The 19,256-nt window shown below is 37.6% G+C and overlaps 1 protein-coding gene across 3 annotated transcripts in view; it reads left to right on the plus strand.

Moving 5' to 3' along the window:
- Positions 1 to 16,225: 16,225 nt before the first annotated feature.
- LETM1 (leucine zipper and EF-hand containing transmembrane protein 1) overlaps positions 16,226 to 19,256 on the plus strand; it is a 78,733-nt gene continuing 75,702 nt past the window's right edge. For 2 of the 3 annotated variants that reach the window (XM_051966384.1, XM_051966385.1), the window contains exon 1: positions 18,844 to 18,965. In XM_051966384.1, the coding sequence (XP_051822344.1) occupies positions 18,856 to 18,965 (110 nt within the window). In that variant the 5' untranslated portion in view covers positions 18,844 to 18,855. Of the gene's footprint in view, positions 16,501 to 18,843; positions 18,966 to 19,256 lie in introns of those variants that run through there. The other variant, XM_051966386.1, reaches the window with a different exon arrangement.

The raw sequence follows: 19,256 nt of genomic DNA on the forward strand, positions 1-19,256 counted from the left end.
TATCTAAGGTGCTTCCCTCACTATTGGTGAGCTCCTTCTCTCTAATTCTTCCCTGCGCTACTTCCTTCCCTTCTGGGACTCCATGATCTTTTCTCCTTTACTATAGTTTATGTGATGGGATCACACCATGACACTCTGCATCCTAAAGTCTAAATTATCTTCCTAAGTCGTCTTTCCCCAAAGTCACTTACACTTGCCCCAGACACCTAAATTATTAGTATTTAGTGTTAAAAGGCTCAGTGTTTCCCATTCAGAGTTTTGAGGACAGTGATAAAAGAGTCCTGACAGATGATGTATCTGAATGGCACAGTTCTAAGTCTCTGCCTGGGAAGAGAGAGTGCCCCTGGGCACTGTGAACAGAGTCAGAGCCAGAACATCCAAGTGGAGTGTGAGTGGGTTTATAACAACCTCTATTAACAGACAGCTCATTGACTCCCAAGGCAGCCCTTTTCGCAATTGGAAAACTAGAATTGTTAGGAAGAACTCCCTAATACTGAGCTGAAATTTTCTAGCCTAAAGTTCCTTCTACCCCTCACCCCCACCTCCAGTTGTCCTAATTCTGTTTTCTAGGGCCAACCAGGACAAATCTATCTCTGTTTCTCATGAGCTGTGATATTTCTATTTTCCTACTTTCGACCACAGAAAAGTTCTGCTATAAAGTCAGTCATAATAACACTTGATTAAATAGTATCTTTCATCTGAGGAATACAAAGCAGTTTGTAAACCCATTAATCTTCACCTTTAAGCCTCACCACAGTCCTAGAGGCAAAACAGGGAGGTAGTATTATTAACCTGATTTATGAGGCTATAATTTATTTGAATGCAATACAATTTTGTACTGTGTGACATTCTGTGGGTAAACTATTTCCCAGGATGTCTCCTGTGGTAAGAGGAAGTAACAGCAAGAGGAAAGAAGCAGGGGTTTAGATGGAGAAGAAAAGGAACTAATTTTTCAAAAGAGACAGTCCAAGGTGGAGAGAAAAGATGCCATGGAAGACAGGAATTTTTTTTTTTTCTTGCTTGCTTCATGTTTTAGAAAGAAAGGCTACTCCATCAAAACAGTCACAAAAGTGTGACTAAAGAGCATCAAAATGTGGAAGCTGGAAGAAACTTATGGGTGGGTGATTGCTAAAGGTACGACCTTTAAAAAAGGTTACCGATTTTATTTAATAATTCATTCAGAATCACAGAATCTCAGAGTTTAACAGGCATCTAATTCCTACTCCTACTAAAGAGAAATATTCTCAATGATTCCTAAAAATGGGTAGTCCAGCTTCTGATTGAAGATCTCCATTTAGGAGAAGTCTTTCTGACTTGGAGCTACACAATCCATTTTCAGATAGCTCTTATTTTTAGGATACTTTTTCTTACATAAAACCTGTATCCACTTATTCACAGCTTTCCTCCTTGCTCTTGATAAGTAAGTAAAACAAAATGTATTTATTATGTCAGGCTAGAGAAGGATTCTTTCTTACTTTTATCTAGGAATTCAGGATTACCACTAAGTGAACTGGAGCTTCCTTTTCTTCCAGGTGTACTCACTATTTGCCAGAGTGTTTCATCTCCTTAACGCTGTTCAAAGACAAGGCCCTCCCAACAATACCATCCCTTGGTTGCTCAAGTCCTCTCTGGAAGGAGTTACCAGGGTGGGGGTGGGTGGAGCAGTAAATCTACCAATTGAGGGAGACCTGAACTGTTTTCTCAGGATATTTAACTGAAGAGGATCTATGTCTTTCTGGAGCTTAAATGTAAGAAATCTTTGGAATGAAGAGCTCTGCCCCTTCCTAGAATGGAACTGATTATAGGAGGTGGTCCTAATCCAAGCTACCAGAGACATAATAATAAAATTGGGATTCTCAAGGACAAACCTTTTGTCCTGAACCAGGAAAAATGATATTCCTCAGGAGCCAGGGTGGTGGCTTTTTGAGCTGGCTAGCATAGGAGGAAGTGTGTTGGGGCTGAGATTAGAGATTCCAGTCTCTGGCAATTAGTAATCTATTCATGAAGGGCACTCACACTAGAGGTGAATACAATTCTGAATACTAGATGTCATTTCTATTTAACAGTGGAAGCCTCCTTATTAGAGGCTTTTTATCTTACCTAACCCATTATAGGAAACTTTGGAGGAATGATACTATGCAATCCTAGCAACTAGGATTCTGTAATGAGCAAACAATTTCTTTTCAGAAGTAGTATAGCAAGTGGTCACTTTGAGGAGATTTTAGCTCCAGAACTCTAATGATCACTTGGTCTGCCCAAATCTTGATGCCCAAGAAAGGTTTCACTCAGGTTGGTCTTTGTGGACAGAAACTTCTAAAAACATAGGCCCCGTTTTGTAATGAGTTTAGGGGCAGAGATGTCTAGATGGCCTGCTTTAGTTCTTTCAATGTTCTAACATATTCTGGGCCTCACTTGAAAGAAGTAGACTTATACAAGGCCAGTCTGGTAAATAGAGGTCAATGAGTTACTCAGGTAGGTCATATCCAAAACCTGAAGAGACAATAAGTTTCTGGGCTTCCTTTTTAGATTGTGGGAAAGCAAGTAGCTTTCAGACTGTGTCTGAAATCATCTGAGTTTTCTCCACATACCATATTCCCTAAAACTTGGCTGCGTTGGCTAGATGTTAGATTATTTTAGAGGCAGTTTTCCATCCCTTCCCCTCAAATGGATCACCATCCAATCTAGAACCTCTGTTGCCTAATCTGGCTTAATCAGTATTCTGTAATCATTGTAGTGTTGACGTATATCAGAAGTGTCAAATCCAAGCTGTGATATTCCAGAGTAGCCTGAACTAGATTAAAATGTAATTTGGAATTTAATGAAATAAAAAAATAGAGCATAGATGATGTTGATATGAAATTTTCTGAGTCAATATGCAGCTGGATTTGTATGGTTTAGTGGCCCAATTCTATTTTACACCACTAATAAACAATGCCTTAAAGAATGGAGGTCTGTTTCAGGTCTTTGCTCATCAGACTTTAGCAGTATGAAAGAATATTCATCACAGGGGAAAATGATGAAAGAAAGCTAGACTCCTGCCAAGGTGAAAGTGAATTGTTTCTGACTAGTGAGTATAAGTCACAATTCTAAAGAAAAAAGTACTAGTGAGGGAGATAACTCCATACATTCACACTGGGACTAGACTGTCTGGTTTACCAAAATGAAGAGGTCAGAAATAGTTGAAACTATTTTGCTCAGCTCCATTGGCTCCTATGAATTGTGAGATGCCATTTGCCATCATCATGGGCCACACAGAGTTCATAATACTAGAATTCTTAACCATTTTTGTATAGCATACATCTTTGGAGTCTGAGTAAGTCTATAAACCCTTCTCAGAATTATTTTTTAGGTGAATAAAATATACAAGATTACAAAGAAAACCAGATATATGGAAAAAATAGCTACCAATATATTTTTTAAAATATATTCATGGACTCCATATTAAGAATTTCTGTTGTAGGAGAACTGTTCGGTTCTGCAAATATGTATTGTATCTAGGATATACTGCAACATATTTAACATATATAGGACTGCTTGCCATCTTGGGGGGAGGGAGTGGGGGGGGAGTAGAAAAAACGAAACATAAGCGAGTGCAAGGGATAATGTTGTAAAAAAAATTACCCTGGCATGGATTCTGTCAATACAAAGTTATTATTAAATAAAATAAAATTTAAATTAAAAAAAAAGAATTTCTGTTTAAGGGGAGTTAGCATAATGAGGAACTCTAGATTTTTTTAGTTTTATATCTTTTATTTCTCAGGGGACCCCATATTATTTGGCATTAACATGTAATTAACATTAATATAATAATTTGTAATGATTTGGGCAACCCCAAGGGTTTCTATTTGACTGTACTCATGATAATTTGCATAGAGTTTAGTGAAAAAGCCATATAGCACTTCTCTCAAGATCTCATTAGGCTTCTTTTCCCAGTGATTTGCTCTCTAAACTCTTGGGGAAACGAGTATCAAACAGGTCTGTTGGGAGTCCCCACAGTATGGTAATAGTCCTGCTGTCCAAGAACACCTTATATTTAAATGGGACAAAATGATTTAGGAGAGATCTTAATCTTTTTTAGAGCTGAAGGACCCTTATTGATCAAACTTCTTAAGTCTTTCAAAGGTATTTTGTTTTATGGTGAAGTTATTGTATAAATTATTGTATTTATCATTTCATAAATTATTGTATATTATAAAAATTACTTTCCTGTTCACTTCACTTTATTACACTCTAATTACTCTTCTGTTCACTCTGAATCAATTTATATGTTTCAGTTTTTTCTGTCTTATAATAATATTCGATTACATTCATATACCAAAATTTATACAATGAATGGGCATCCTCTTAGTTTTCATTTCTTTCCTATAACAAAATTTACTTCTTTCAATATATGTGTATTTCTGAGTCCTTTTTTTTTTACCCCTTTGATTCTTTTGAGGGTATAGGCCCAGATCTGGTCTTGTTGGATCAAAAAGTATGCAAAATTTAAAGACTTTTGTCCAAACTGCTATCTGGAATGGCTAGACTAATTCATAACTTCACCAACAGTGCTTACTGTACATGTCATCATCTCTAATGATTATCATTTTCCATTTTGGTCATCTTTGCCAATCTGATGTATATAAGATAAGAGTCCCAGGCAAGGTCACTTCTGAAGCATAATGAGACATGGGAATAGAGTAAAAGGTTTGGGGAAGGCACTAAAGCATTTATTAAATCCTGATTTTTATTGTTCTCTAGTTGCTCCAGAAACAGTGAGGTAGTGCATTGCATAGAGTACCTAGTCTGGAATCAGGAAGACCTGAGTTCAAGTTCAGCCTCAGAACCTCAGTAGTTCAGCCTTACTAGCTGTATGATCTTGGGCAAGTCACTTAAATCTATTAGCCTCAGTTTCTTTATTTGTAAAATGAGTTGGAGAAGCAAATGGTGAATCATTCTTTGCCAAGAAAACCCCAAAACCCTGTCATGATGAAAGGTTAGATATTGTTGAGTTTGGGGAGGGGAATCCAAAAAGTCCCAGACTAGTGTTGCAAGGTGTCGCAAAAGAATTTGCAGGCTTGAACCCATCTCCTTCCTAGTCAAGGGACAAAGTTTATTAAAAGCAATGTGATGCTATTACTGAATGGACTGAATTCTAAGTAGAATCCAGTAAAGAAGCTACATCAAGTATACTTATACAACTTTCAATCATGGATATGTTAATTCTATTGATGACTAGGAAGTCATCTCCAAATGATCTCCTTTGCTTTTCTGGGCCCTATTTCTTCTGTAAAATGAAAGTTGGAATAGATCTTGGCTAGGTTTTGTTCAGCTCTAACATTTAGATGTAAAAAATTTTTTTCTCAGTTTTCTGCTTCCCTTTTAATTTTGTCAGACAGAATTTTTAACCCAAGTAAAACCAGTTGTGGGGGAAGGGAGCTACTTGGAAAGATGTAAATGCGAGCCTTTTGTGAGAGCTACAGAGCTTAGTTTTTAATACACAAGACAAAGTGGGAAATTATTTAAGTTTGTAATATAAAAGTGATTTATATGGATTTGTGATTTTTGAATATGAAAAATTTGAAGTTATACCTGGAATAATATGTATGAGAGTTACATCTTTGAACCAATTTGGTATCAGCAGTTTAAAAGTTTTTTTAAAAATCTGTTTTAGTTAAAAAATTTTATTTTTTTCTATTTTAGGAAATATGCAAGAGTAAGACAGTTTTTTCATATTATATATATTCACTATGTATAAAACTCCAGAATATGAATAGTTTCTTGATTTCATAAATGATTTTTACATAAAGATATGTTTAAACTAAAAAAGAAAAGTCAAATCATGAATGAATGCCTTTGGAAAGACCTTGTGTATATTTACCAAGGGCTGCAAAAACGTTCTATTTATTGAAACTTAAAATTGCAAAATGAAAAATAACTACATTCTGTTCTAAACCAGGCTTAAACCTGCTGTGTGAGATGGACTATTTTGGGGCTATAATATAATTTGATGTGAATTCATGCATAATTCTTTGCTTGTTAAACTGATACTCTACCATTCAAGGGAAATGACAAGAGCTGCTCAGAGATTGTTGAGAAGGTGATCTTTCAAAGGTACAGGTAAAATTTTAGCTCAATTTCTTTACTATGCTATTTCCATTCTGAATAGGAAAGCTTGTGATAATCTGGGGATACTGTGGAACTCTTGTTATGATTAGCTATTCCAAAGAAGGTATCTATATTTTATACATGATGTTAGCCATAGTCAAAGGACTTTTTTCATGATATAGTATACCAATATGAATTGTCTTGACTTGATGTTTTACAAACATATCCCTTATCCTCTTCTTTTTTTATTTTTATTTTTTTATTTATTTACTTTTTTTTATACAGCTTTTTATTTACAAGATATATGCATGGGTAATTTTTCAGCATTGACAATTGCAAAACCTTTTGTTCCAATTTTTCCCTCCTTCCCCTCACTCTCTCCCCCAGATGGTAGGTTGACCACTACATGTTAAAGTATATGTATATGTATAAGTTAAAGTACATGTTAAATACAATCTATGTATACATGTTCATACAGTTATTTTGCTGTACAAAAAGAATCAGACTTTGAAATAGTGTACAATTAATCTGTGAAGGAAATAAAAAATGCAGGTGGACAAAAATAGAGGGATTGGGAATTCTATGTAGTGGTTCATACTCATTTCCCAGAGTTCTTTCACTGGGTATAGCTGGTTCAATTCATTACTGCTCCATTGGAACTGATTTGGTTCATCTCATTGTTGAAGAGGATCACGCCCATCAGAATTGATCATCATATAGTATTGTTGTTGAATATATAATATCCTCCTCTTCTAATGAAATGCAAATATAGGGGATTTAATTGTTTTGATTTTTATTGTTCTGAATATCTGACCATTATTTGTTTCAAATTCCTAATTCAGGCAATTAAGGAAAACCAGTTCTTTTTTTAAAAATTACTAATTATATATATTTTTTTGTCTTAGTCATGTCCAAATGGCATAGCTCATTTAATGCTTTTCCATATGTTATCTCAATTTTTTTTTGCTTAATAATATTTTATTTTTTCCAATTACATATGATAGTTTTCAACATTCACCTTTGTAAGATTTTGAGCTCCAAATTTCTCGTTATGTCACAGTTCTCTTTTATTGTCCTGAGTCAATTTCCCTAATTATCCCGACCCAGTCCTGCCTCAGTTTCCCTAATTGTTCTGCTTCACTTTATAATTGTCTGCTCAGTCCTGGGAAACCACACCTCCCTCTTTATCAGACTATTTGTAAGAATAAAAGATCTTATGTTTTAGAATATCAGAATGCCTCTCCCCATCGCCAGGGTTCCTCCCCCCATTAGGTCATCCCATCGCCTATGTTATTCCATCTCTGGTGGCTCATCCCACCCTGTCAGAGTCCCATTCCAGCTCTCAGCACTCTCACTCTGTCCCTGCCTCAGTCTATCCCCTGATATATACGTCATTGGGAACTCACATTGTTTGCTGATTCTTGGAGACAATAGTCTCATTCAGCCCTGGGCCCAAACCATGGATCCATTTGGTTCCAGTAAATCTCTCCCTTTTAAAAAATTATTAAATACTCTCTAATCTCTATCTTGCCTCAGTTTCTCTGACATTACACACTCTCTCTTTCCTTTTTCATCATTCCCAAGACAGAAAGCAATTTGATATAGTTTATACGTGTACAATCATATTAAATAAACATAAGCAAAACTAGTTGTTAGGCTTGCCATCTCTTTGCTTCTTGGTTTAATTAGCTAAATATTCATGTATTAAGATTATGTGTAAGTATTACATCTTTCCTGAATGATAAGAATGAAATATATTTTTAAAAAGGAGAACAGAATAAAGATGTAAAAGTTTCAATTTTAATGGATTAGCAAACAAATTTGAAAAAAACTTTATATTTGTGTAAAGTTTATATATATGATTGACTACCAAATGTTTTCATTGGGTTAAAGAATATACTTAGATTCTTGGTAATCATGATTATATTAGAAGCCTTGAAAATGTTGCTATATAATAACAATGCAATAATAACAGACTAAATAAAAATAATGGTCCTAAATGAGATATTTTAAATTTGATTGTAAAGGTAATGGAGATTATAGTTGGAAATAGAAGAGCAAAGTAGGGAGTTTCCTTCAGGTTCATTTGAATATCCAGATAATCAGCTATACAAATGATTAAATACACTTTGAATGTGATTTAAATTGTCTATAAGGTCTCAGGTTGGATTAAGGCTCTTATCTATAGAATTGTTTTAATTAATTACACAAAAACCTTTTAAATCATGATTTTTTTTTTCCTGTTTGACAGAGAAAACCTTATTTTATTGCAGGTACTCAAATATTACAGATTTTTTTTTTTTGGATACTTCTAACTTATAGATAGCATTATCCATGCAAATAATAGGATTCAAACAAAAATAGAAAGTATAAATCACACATGAAAACTGAAACTTTTCAATTCCAGGTATATTATATATATTATATATTGCAGATATATTGTAGGTAGCTTAATTTGATATTCATCCTATAACCCTGATGTTTACTATTTACTAAAGGCTGATGTGATTAGATTTTATAATACCCTATTAAATTATTATAACAGATTTAAGCAATGTTATTTAGGAAATCTCCAAAGTGGATTGAACTTAGAACATCAATCTATTGGAACAAAAACCTATGGAAAATCTGCAGAAGCAAGGTAGAAGGCTCATTCCAGGTTTTGTTGCCAACTGACACCCTGTTAAAGACACTGAGATGCTGATTCAGCTCTGAGTTTGAGTGAACTAAGCAAGCCAATTTGTGGCTAGTAGTCTAGGACAGATCCATTTGACACAGAATTTTCAAGGGAAAAGCTTTCCCAGAAGTAGAGGACTAATAACAGTAGACTATTAAGTTTTGTTCTTAATTTATTATGTCAAATTTATTTTGTATACAAATTTTTGTATACAAATAATTGTCTCATGGTATTGTAAAGCTTTAGATGGCCTAGTGATTTAACATTTTTATTTTTTACTTTAGGATCAAAGGGAGAATTGTTGAAAGTGGATTTTTGGGAGTGGCCTAATTTCATTTTGTGCCATATTTGCTGTTATTGTATAAATGTACTGAATGTTTCCTTCAGAACCTTCTTTCCTCTAATCATTTAACGGCACAAAAGAAAATTCAAAGCACTTTGAATAGCTTCAAGAATTCACCTATTTTTCTATGTTATTAAGGCAAATAGTAGAAATTTAACAAATGGGATTGGTATAAATGGCTACAGGCTTTGGGAAAGTTGGACATTTATTCTTTTCTTTAAAAATATACTTTTTCCTGTCTAAATATCCTGGCAATCTTATCCAAAACTGCTTTGTAAGCTTGTCTAAGTGACCTATTTGATTTTACCCAAACTTTGGAGTCATGTGTTTCAGTAGAAGAGTGTGGCATTTAAAAAGCTTGAGACAATTTCTGGGTGATTAGTCATTTTATTAATAATGACAGCATTTTAATAAAAGCATTTAATAAAATAAAAAATTTTAATTTAAAAAATGTGGGAGACGTAAAAAGACCTTTGTCCAAAAATGACTACTCAGAGATAGTAGTTTCATTCATCATTGATCAGAACTGTTAAATTAGTTGAAGCCTTATGGCCTCAATTTCAGCTTCTCCAGAGTCTCGAGATTTTAGATAAGGCTTGGACTACATTCTATTGTCCAAATAAAGGGATTATAAAGGGATTTAGATCAATGATGAATATTAAAAGGAGCTGAACCTATTCTAATAACCTTTGATTATGTCATTTACTTCTAAGTTACCCCAAGTCTCCAGCAATCTGTTCAAAGAATTTATTCCCCACCATAACCTGAGCAAAAGGGAGTTTCATCTTAGATTAGAAGTTTGATCTAGTTGGGTGCAGAAGCAATACTGCTGAATGATAGTAGTTTCCATGAGTGCATGGAAAACAGAACTAATTTATTAGAATCAGGAGAAGGGGACCACCCTGTTCTGTGAGACGAAGCTCACAGCAGGAGGGCCACTCCCTTGAGAGTGGTCACAGTTTTTATACATTTTAGACAAAGAACCTCCAAAATCCCTCCCTCTATATGCTGTGATTGGTTACATAAGTCTCTATTCCCCTATTTGGTCAGTGGAATACAGTAGATAAGGTGTTGTATAGCTTCTTCTGCCACTATACTTTTTTAATCCCTTTATTTGGACAATGGAATGTAGTCCAGGCCTTATCTAAAATCACGAGACTCTGGAGAAGCTGAAATTGAGGCCATAAGGCTTCAACTAAATTAACAATTCTGATCAATATGTGCTTGATCTGTAAGTTCTTCACCTTTTCCACACAGAGGTCTGTGGTATCTTGAATGCCAAAGATAATTGTGGCTGTGGGTTCACAATTTATATGTCTTTGGGAAAGGGGTATTCTTCTTCTTTTTTTTTTTTAATTATTTCTTCTTTTTTTATTTACAAAATATATGCATAGATAATTTTCAACATTCACCCTTGCAAAACTTTATGTTCCAAATATTTTCCCTCCCTTTCCCCCACTTCCTCCCCTAGATGGCAAGTGATCCAATATTTATTAAACATGTGCATTTCTTCTATACATATTTCCAAAAATATCATGCAGTATGAGAACAATCAGATCAAAAAGAAAAAAATGAGAAAGAAAAAAAAAATGCAAGTAAACAACAAAAAAGAGTAAAAATGCTATATTGTGATCTACACTCAGTTCCTGCAGTCCTTTCTCTGAGCGTAGATGGGTCTTTTCATCACAAGACCACTGGAACGGTCCCAAATCATCTCATTGTTGAAGAGAACCATGTCCATCAAAATTGATCATCATAGAATCTTGCTGTTGCTGTGTATAATGATCTCCTGGTTCTATTCACTTCACTTAGGATCAGTTCATGTAAGTCCCTCCAGACCTCTCTATAATTGTGCTAATCAATTTTTATAGAACAATAATATTCCATAACATTTATATACCATAATTTATTCAGCCATTCTTCAACTGATGGGTACCCACTCAATTTCTAATTTCTTGTCATTATAAAAAGGGCTGCCACAAACATTTTTGCACATGTGGGTCCCGGGAAGGGGAATTCTGAGAGTGGAAATCAACTGATTGGCTAACAATTACTGAGATGATGAATATTAAAAGGAGGAGCTGAACCTATTCTAATAACCTTTGATTATGTCATTTACTTCTAAGTTACCCCAAGTCTCCAGCAATCTGTTCAAAGAATTTATTCCACCATAACCTGAGCAAAAGGGAGTTTCATCTTAGATTAGAAGTTTGATCTAGTTGGGTGTAGAAGCAATACTGCTGAATGAGAGTTATTTTATGTTCCATCAGACCTGTCCTTGAGAGACTGGATAGGGAAATAAGACAGAAAAAAAAAAGGCTTGGGTCTCCTTAATTTTAATAACTAAGAGAGAAATAATAATTTCTCTCAAGAGACTACATATATGTAATCTGTGGAACTGTGAGACATATATCTTTATCACCTACTGATAATTTATGTCACTTCCGGTGGATAAATCAGTGGGCAGTGGTATCATTGGTATCAACTATAATCCAAATCCCTCAGAAAGACATTTAATTCCACTGTTCTGCAACCTCATTTCAACCTCTTTTTGCAGGGTTAGCTACTACTATCTCTCAGACACATCTTGAATATGCATTTCTCTGCCTTAATTCAGATAGTCTCCCCACTTCTTGGCTTGCCCTACCTTCAGGGCCTAGCTCCCCCAGAGCTAATTCTCAGGAATCTTCCAAAATCTTCCAGTTCTAGTGCTCTCTTTCACCTGTGAAGTAAAGAACCTCAGGCATGGAAGTGAGTTCCTGGGATACCTATTCCATCTGATCTTCTCCTCTTTAATATCATTGATAAAATTCTCTGCTTAAACCTCTCCAAAGACATGTAAATAAGCATCTCTTGAGGCAGCTCACTACAGAGCTGGACAGCTCTCCTCCTTAAGATATTTATCCAATTTAGTTCTTCTCAGTGGGTCAGATATATAAAGCAATCCCAATAAACTTTGGACAGAAAATGCCACATGCATACAGTAAAAGATCTAAGGAGAGTGAATGTAAATCAACACATACTATGTTCATTTCTTTCTTTCTTTTAATCTCTCTTGTGGTTTTTCCCCTTTTGCTCTGATTTTTCTCTCCCAACATGATTCATAAAGTAATATGTATTAAAAATAAATAAATTTACCAGGAAAAAAAAAGATATTTTTCCTTAAATCAAGTGATTAACTTCCCCACTGTCCCTAGTTCAGGCCTCTGGGCCAAAAATAACCAATTGAATTCTTCCTCTATTTTGATAGCACTTAAAAAATAGGACATTGATTCTGAACCCAAGTCTTTTCTCCATCAAGTTAACTAATTCCAGTTCTCTCCAGTGAGCCTTCTCTGGCTTTTTCTGTATTCATCTTTGTCTCTTCCTTATGAATGTGCTTTAGTTTATGTGTTCTTTCTGAAATATGCAATCTAGAAGTAAACCCAAAACTCAGAAGTGTTTTAATCAGAGCAAAGAACAACAGAACTGTCTCTCATTTTCCTCATTCTAGAGTTTTAATAACAACCTAAAATGGAGTTGGCTCAATTTTAACTCAAGTTAAGTTTACAGTTTATTAAAACTTTAACTCTTTTTTTTGGGGGGGGGGATGTGGGCTGTTGTATAAATTCCATATCCAAATGTTTCCCCATTTGGCACTTAGCCTAGACTTTTGTTGCTGAATTGTTACTGACACTTGGTGACCCATTAGGGTTTTCTTGGCAAAGACAATGGAGTGATTTGCCATTTCTTTCTTCAATTCATATGACAGATAAGGAAACTGAGGCAAATGGATTAAATGACAAGTTCAGGGTCACATAGTTAAGATGTGGCTGAAGCCACAATTGAACTCAGATGTTCCAGAGTTCTGAGTCTCTCATGCAAATGAAGAGAGAAGGTGCTCTACCCAAGCCATCTAGCTCTCCTAGCCTAAACTATCAGATGTTTATTTATTAAATTACATTTTGTGTCATTCCCATGAGAAAAAAAGCAATTTTATAGCAGTGACCATGCTTTACAATTTCTGTGTATTTATTCTATTACCATAAATCTGTTAATGCTTTCTTATGCAAGACTCACAATTTATTAGACCTGTTGGAGAAAACAAATTGTAGATACTCAGTGTAGGTCAGTTTAAAGGCTGGAAGGCTTGCTGCTGGCTCCATAAGCAAAGTGGATCTAAGACTTGGGAAGAGAGGACTAAAATAGTTGATGTCTAGCAATGATTTTACCTCACTTATTGTTGCTATATAAGACTTTTGCAAAGTCCAAGTTGCCTGGAATATAGTAGGTAACTAATAAGTGCTTGTTGACTTATTGCTTTTTCTACTTGAATTTATTTGCATGAGAGACCCAGAGAATCTTGAAATGAGGGAAAACTGAAATGCCTCAGAAGCACACAATTCTAGTAGGTTTGAGAGTGTAGATGGTGGGATACAGTGTAAAGGGTCACAGTCAGTAGGGAAACTCTGGATAAGATATAAGATCCTTCAGTGCAGAGGGAACCTGCTAACAACGTCTGGTTCAGTTCTTCATCTTCTCCTAAGGGCTCTCCTTAGAAGGGCCTAAGGGCCTTCCTGAGAAGTCAGGGGGAGGTGGCCACCTGTGTTGTAATTGAAACAGAGTGATACCAGGTGGCAAACTACTACAATAGCAAGTTGTTAATGTGGTCCCACATGCACAGTGTTGTTTTTGTTACTTTATATAAAGGGGAAAGTCCTTGAAATAAACAGACTCCATTTTTCCATCATCTTCAGGAGTCCCACCTCATCACTTCTTCCCTAGGATGGAATATTTTAATCACCCCAACTTGGGGGCTCTAGAAAGCAGGACACAACAATATAGTATAACATCTGCAATGGATCTGATGACAAGTGATCTCCATTATGGGTTACAAGAGAATTATTGCCAATTTTTAACCCAAAGGGTATAGACCATGGGCCACACCTAGTCCATAAACTAATCATGGCCACAGACTTAGAACTGAGTCACAATTTCAGTTTAGCAATAGTGGATCAAAGACCAATTAAATACTTTGTGGCTCTACTTATCTAGCTAGCAGTATTTAGCTTCCAGGCCTTGGCCCCAGGGGCAAAGAATTTCCTCAGGGAGAAAAAGGTCACACCCAGTTAAACCTCAGGGAACTGGCCAAATACTTTTTTTTTTTTTTTAAAGCTTTTTATTTTTAAAACATATGCACAGATAATTTTTTAACACTGACCCTTGCATAGCCTTGAGTTTCAGATTTTCCCTCCTTCTCCAACCCCCTCCCCTAGATGGCAAGCAATATGTTATACGTGTTAAAATATATGTTAAATGCAATATGTGTAAACATATTTATACAATTCTCTTGTTGCACAAGAAAATCAGATCAAAAAGGAAAGAAAACAAAATACAAGTGAACAACATCAAAAAGAGTGAGAATGTTATGTTGTGATCCACATACAGTTCCCACATTCCTCTCTCTGGGTGTAGATGACTTTCTTCATTACAAGATCATTGAACTGGCCTCAATTATCTAATTGCTGGAAAGAATCGTGTCCATCAGAATTATTTGTCATACGATATTGATGTTGGCAGAGTACTTTTTACTACTTTTACTACTACTAACTAAAAAAGATCTGCAGCTCATGTGCTTTGGCTAAAAGTAAATGGTCACTCTTTTGAAAAGAGGTCTATATTTGAAAACAGCTGAAAGGCAGAGCTTTGTACAACCAGTGGGTCAAAAAGCACTTATGAAGTGCCTAGTCGGAGCCAGGCACTGTGCTCCACATACTTGGTAGAACAATGCTTAGCAGAACTAAAAGATTATATACTGTGCACAGAAGCTGCCAGGCTCTGAGACTAATGCAAACAGCATTGTCTAACCAGACAGCATTAGAAGCTTTGCAAGTGGCTTCTGCAAGTCAGGTACACCTTCCCACCGCTGTGGGTTATGAATAACAGTAGCATCTACATAACTCTTTAAGGTTTGCAATTAACTAATGCCCACAATCACTCAGTCCCCAAGCACTGATTGGGCTTCAGGCCCTGGCGCCAGTTACACAGTCTCAGGAAAGCAATTTTGTATAAACAAGATAGAAACAGTAGAAGTTGAAGATGATGTTCTGAGAGAAGGCATCCAGGTGTTATTATTTCTATTTTGGAGATAAGAAAACTGAGGCTATTTGACACAGTTACTCATTAGGTCACATTTTATTGTGTCTCTTTCAATTACACTATTTGTGTGATCTTAGGCATTACTTACTCTCTATGAGCCTTAGTTTCCTCACCCGAAAAATGAGGATATTGGACCTTTAAAAAATTTTCTGGCTCAAAATCTCTGATTCTATTTGAATAAATGCCTTTCCTTTCAACTATGCGTATGTTTCCCTCGATTTTTATTTTATTTATTTATTTTTTTAAAAGGGGAGCTCAAGAGCTATGGCTTTGAACGGAGCATAGTTTCTCGGTGTGAACAATGTCCTTAACTGCAGCCTGGCTCGGTGCTCAGATGGCTGGGCTTTGCAGGGAGAGGTCAGGAAGACTCGAGCGCCAGCCCCTTCGCGCATGCGCCAACCTGGTGGGTAAATGCTCCTAGGCAACTCTTCAGGGGACCATAACAAGCCAAGAAGGCACAGATTTGCAAGAGTGCGGGTAGTTTCTTATGCCAATGAAATCAGAGCTTCTGTCAAAAAAACAAAACGAAACCCTATATCGCACTACTTAAATCAGCATGCTAGGCTACCCAAATAAGAGGCAGGCTCTTTAGCTATAATGCCTTCAGGGAACCTCTATTTTGCTTGAAATCCTGACTCTATTTGGCACAATGCCCTACATAAACTACAAGCCCCACAGATCATTGAGACCGGCCAGCTCGCACCTTCCTCACCTGGCCCTAGGGATTGGCCCATGGCCTGCTGGGACTTGTAGTCTTTTGTTTTGGCCAGCCGAACGTGAGCTTCCCGCCTTACCTGGCACGAGGCCGGGGTCGGTAGCGAGACTGGCTGGGCCAATGGGAGCAGCTGGGTGGGGTGAGAGGGCGGGGGGTGCTGGCGTGTCCTTGCCCCACCCCTCCCCGCGCCCTACGTTGGTCGCTGCCGGGACATGGCGACTGCCGGCGCCGGATCCTCGAGCTGAGCGGCAGCCGCCAACCGCCCCGAGCCAACGGCTAACGTTCCACGGCTGCCGCCGTCGCCGGCGTGCGTGCGTACGTGGTGCGTGCGACGTGCGGGCCGCGAGCCTGCGAGGCCGGGCTGGGCCGGGCCGGGCCGCCGCGGAGGAGCCGGGAGGAGCCAGGAAACCCGCGACGGAGCGCAACGAGTCAGTGCCGGGCACATGGCGTCCATCTTACTGAGGAATTGCTGCGGACGTGGGGCCGTCCGCCTCGCCCAGCCCCATGCCGTCCCCGCCACCGCCACTGCTATCCCGAGGGGTAAGCGCCGGCCCGGCCGTCTGGGCCTGCCCTGTCGCCGAGGTCACCCGAGGGGAGTGACCTGAGGAGGCCTGTGACTACACGGGCGGCCTTCGAGATGCGGGCCGGGAATGGGGTGACCTTTGTGCCTGTGCCCCTGCCCTGCCTGGGAAGCCATCCCCTCCCTCGTCCCCCTATTCCTTCTAGTGCCCGGCCCCGGCGAGCCTCCTTCCATCCTCCCCCGGGCCCTCCTTCGTTGCCTCGTACATTCCCTTCTTTTTACTCCTCCAACCACTTCCTTTCCTTGTCTGCTCCCTCCCTTTCTTTCCCCCCCCCCTCTGTGTTCTTGCCCCTTTTCTCTCCCCTTATTCCCATGCTCCCCCTGTCTACCCTTTCCCTACTCTCCAGCCTCCTCTCTCTGTCCTTCCTATACTGCCCAGAATGAGAGGCTAACCATTACTCTTCCTCCTCATCCCCCCCATTGCCTTCTTTAAGTAGACTCTCCATTTTCTGCTACTTCCCTTTGGAAAAGCCTCCCTCTTGTCTGTTTCCTCTTGAGAATACTTTGTCTTCCCCCCATCCCATTCCAGGCCCATAGCTGTCATGAGTCCCGAGGTGGATGCTTGGCAGCACTTTATAACCATTAACTACTACTTGTCCTCTGCCCTCATTACTCTGCAGCCCGCTGCCTCTTGCTATGCCACACACGGTGCCACTTGTTCTGACTCTTGTTCCTGCCATCTGTTTGATTCCCTTTCCTCACTTTTCTTGCCTCACCTACAGGAAGTTTGATTTTGTCCCAACTTCTCCGGAGTCTCCTCCTTTTCCCTCAGTCACATCTTCAGTTGGAGACATTTTCATTTTTTTCCCCCTTTTATTTCACTGAAGTCAGAGGGTTGGTTTATTGACACTTTTATTGAATGGATCCTGAGATCTTTTGAAGTGAGGGGATTGTGAGATTTTTCTGTAGGCATTATTTCTTGGTGGTGTCTCAAAAGCATCAGAAGCCTAAATGTAGAACAGAAAGGGATTTTAGAGTTCATCCAACCCAACTTCCTCATGTTACAGGTGAGGAAATCTAGATACTGAGACGTGAAATGATTTCCCAAAGTCAAAAGTGGTTTCAAAGTCAAAAGTGAGTGGCAGAGCTCAGGTGGACTCCCAACCCTGGACTCTTTCCTCTTTGGAAAAGATGAGTCTTGTAAAGACATTCTTAATGTTAGTTTTCTGAATTTCAAAAGTAGTATCATTTCTCTCCATTTGCTGGTTATTAGATGTATAAAAAATTAGCAACATTTTAATAAAGATATATGTTGTCCAGAGTGTGCAACTCATTGTGGCTCTGTTTAGGATTTTCTTGGCAAAGATCCTGAAGCGGTTTGTTATTTCCTTCTCTAGTTTATTTTACAGATAAAGAAACTGAGGCAAACAAGGTTAAGTGACCTGCCCAAGATCACACAGTTGGGAAGTACCTGAGATAAGATGAATCTTCCTAATTCTAGGCCCAGCTCCTAATCCACTCTGATACCTAACTGCCTAAAGAGGGAAGTAAGAACAAAGAATATATAATAAAACTTCTTCCTTATACGTTTCTTAGAATGTTTTATCTGGCTCTTACCTTTCCTCCCATCATTTATAAAAGCACATTCTCCCACTAGATTGTAAGCTTGAGAAATGTAGCAGGCTGTAATTTTTTAACTCTTCATATTTCAGTGCTCAATAACTTTTTAAAAGATAGACAAAGTCAAGGAAGGAAAAATGGATGTCATATATATAACTCATTTTATAAACACTAAAATTTGACAATTAAATTTACAAAAGAGGTATAACAGAAACATAGCCCAAAACAAAACGAAATATATGTAACAAAAGAAAGACATAATAATAATAGGAGATAGCTACTCTCTATTATCTTGACTATGAAAATCTAATAAAAATGATTAACAGTGAATATTACTAAATATGCAGATCTTAATTGCATATTTAGTAAGTTAGAATTAATTGATATTGAAAATAAAAACTGCTCGTTAATTTAACACAGAAACATATGTAGTATGCTCCTTATAAATGTTTGTTAAAATGAAATTGTAATATTATCTGTATTCTCGTAAGAATAAGGGTGTAATATCCCCCTGTTAGGTTTGTTGTGAAGGTCAAATGAGAATGGGTGCTACATAAAAGTCAACTTGTTTTTCTCTTATATTTCAGAAATTGATATTTAGGGAGTTGTTATTGGGTTCACCAACTTCCTTGTTGATAATAGGAGAGTGTGATCTAACTCCTTTTATCCTTTATTACTCGTTGATAGAGGAAAGAACCCTGCACTTGCTTTTCAGAAGACCTGGGTTTTACACCTAGTGCTATCCTGTTAGTTGTATGATGGAAAGAACACTGAATTTGGAATCAGAAGACTTGGCATTACACCTAACTCTGTCACTTCACAGAATCATAGTAGTCTGTGTTTTCAGCTTTGTGATCTCAGGCAAGTCATTTGACTTCTCAGATCATCAACTTAACTGTCTGTGCAAATTAGAAATGTAATACTTGCATGAGAAAGGAATTTGTTAAGCCTAAAGTATTAGGAAACTGTGATTTATTTTTATATTGCATTTGATTTGATACAGGTTTGTTAAAACTGACTCAGCCACTTTGACTATCTTTCACATTATTCTGTTCCCTATCTTCAGTGCTGACCAAGGCAGATCACTGAATCCTGGGCAATCATTAGGCTAGTTTCAGCAGCCTTGTGTGAACTCAAACCTTCCTCCCCTCAGACC

The sequence above is a fragment of the Antechinus flavipes genome, chromosome 6 (genome assembly GCF_016432865.1).
Source record: "Antechinus flavipes isolate AdamAnt ecotype Samford, QLD, Australia chromosome 6, AdamAnt_v2, whole genome shotgun sequence".
Lineage (NCBI taxonomy): Eukaryota > Metazoa > Chordata > Mammalia > Dasyuromorphia > Dasyuridae > Antechinus > Antechinus flavipes.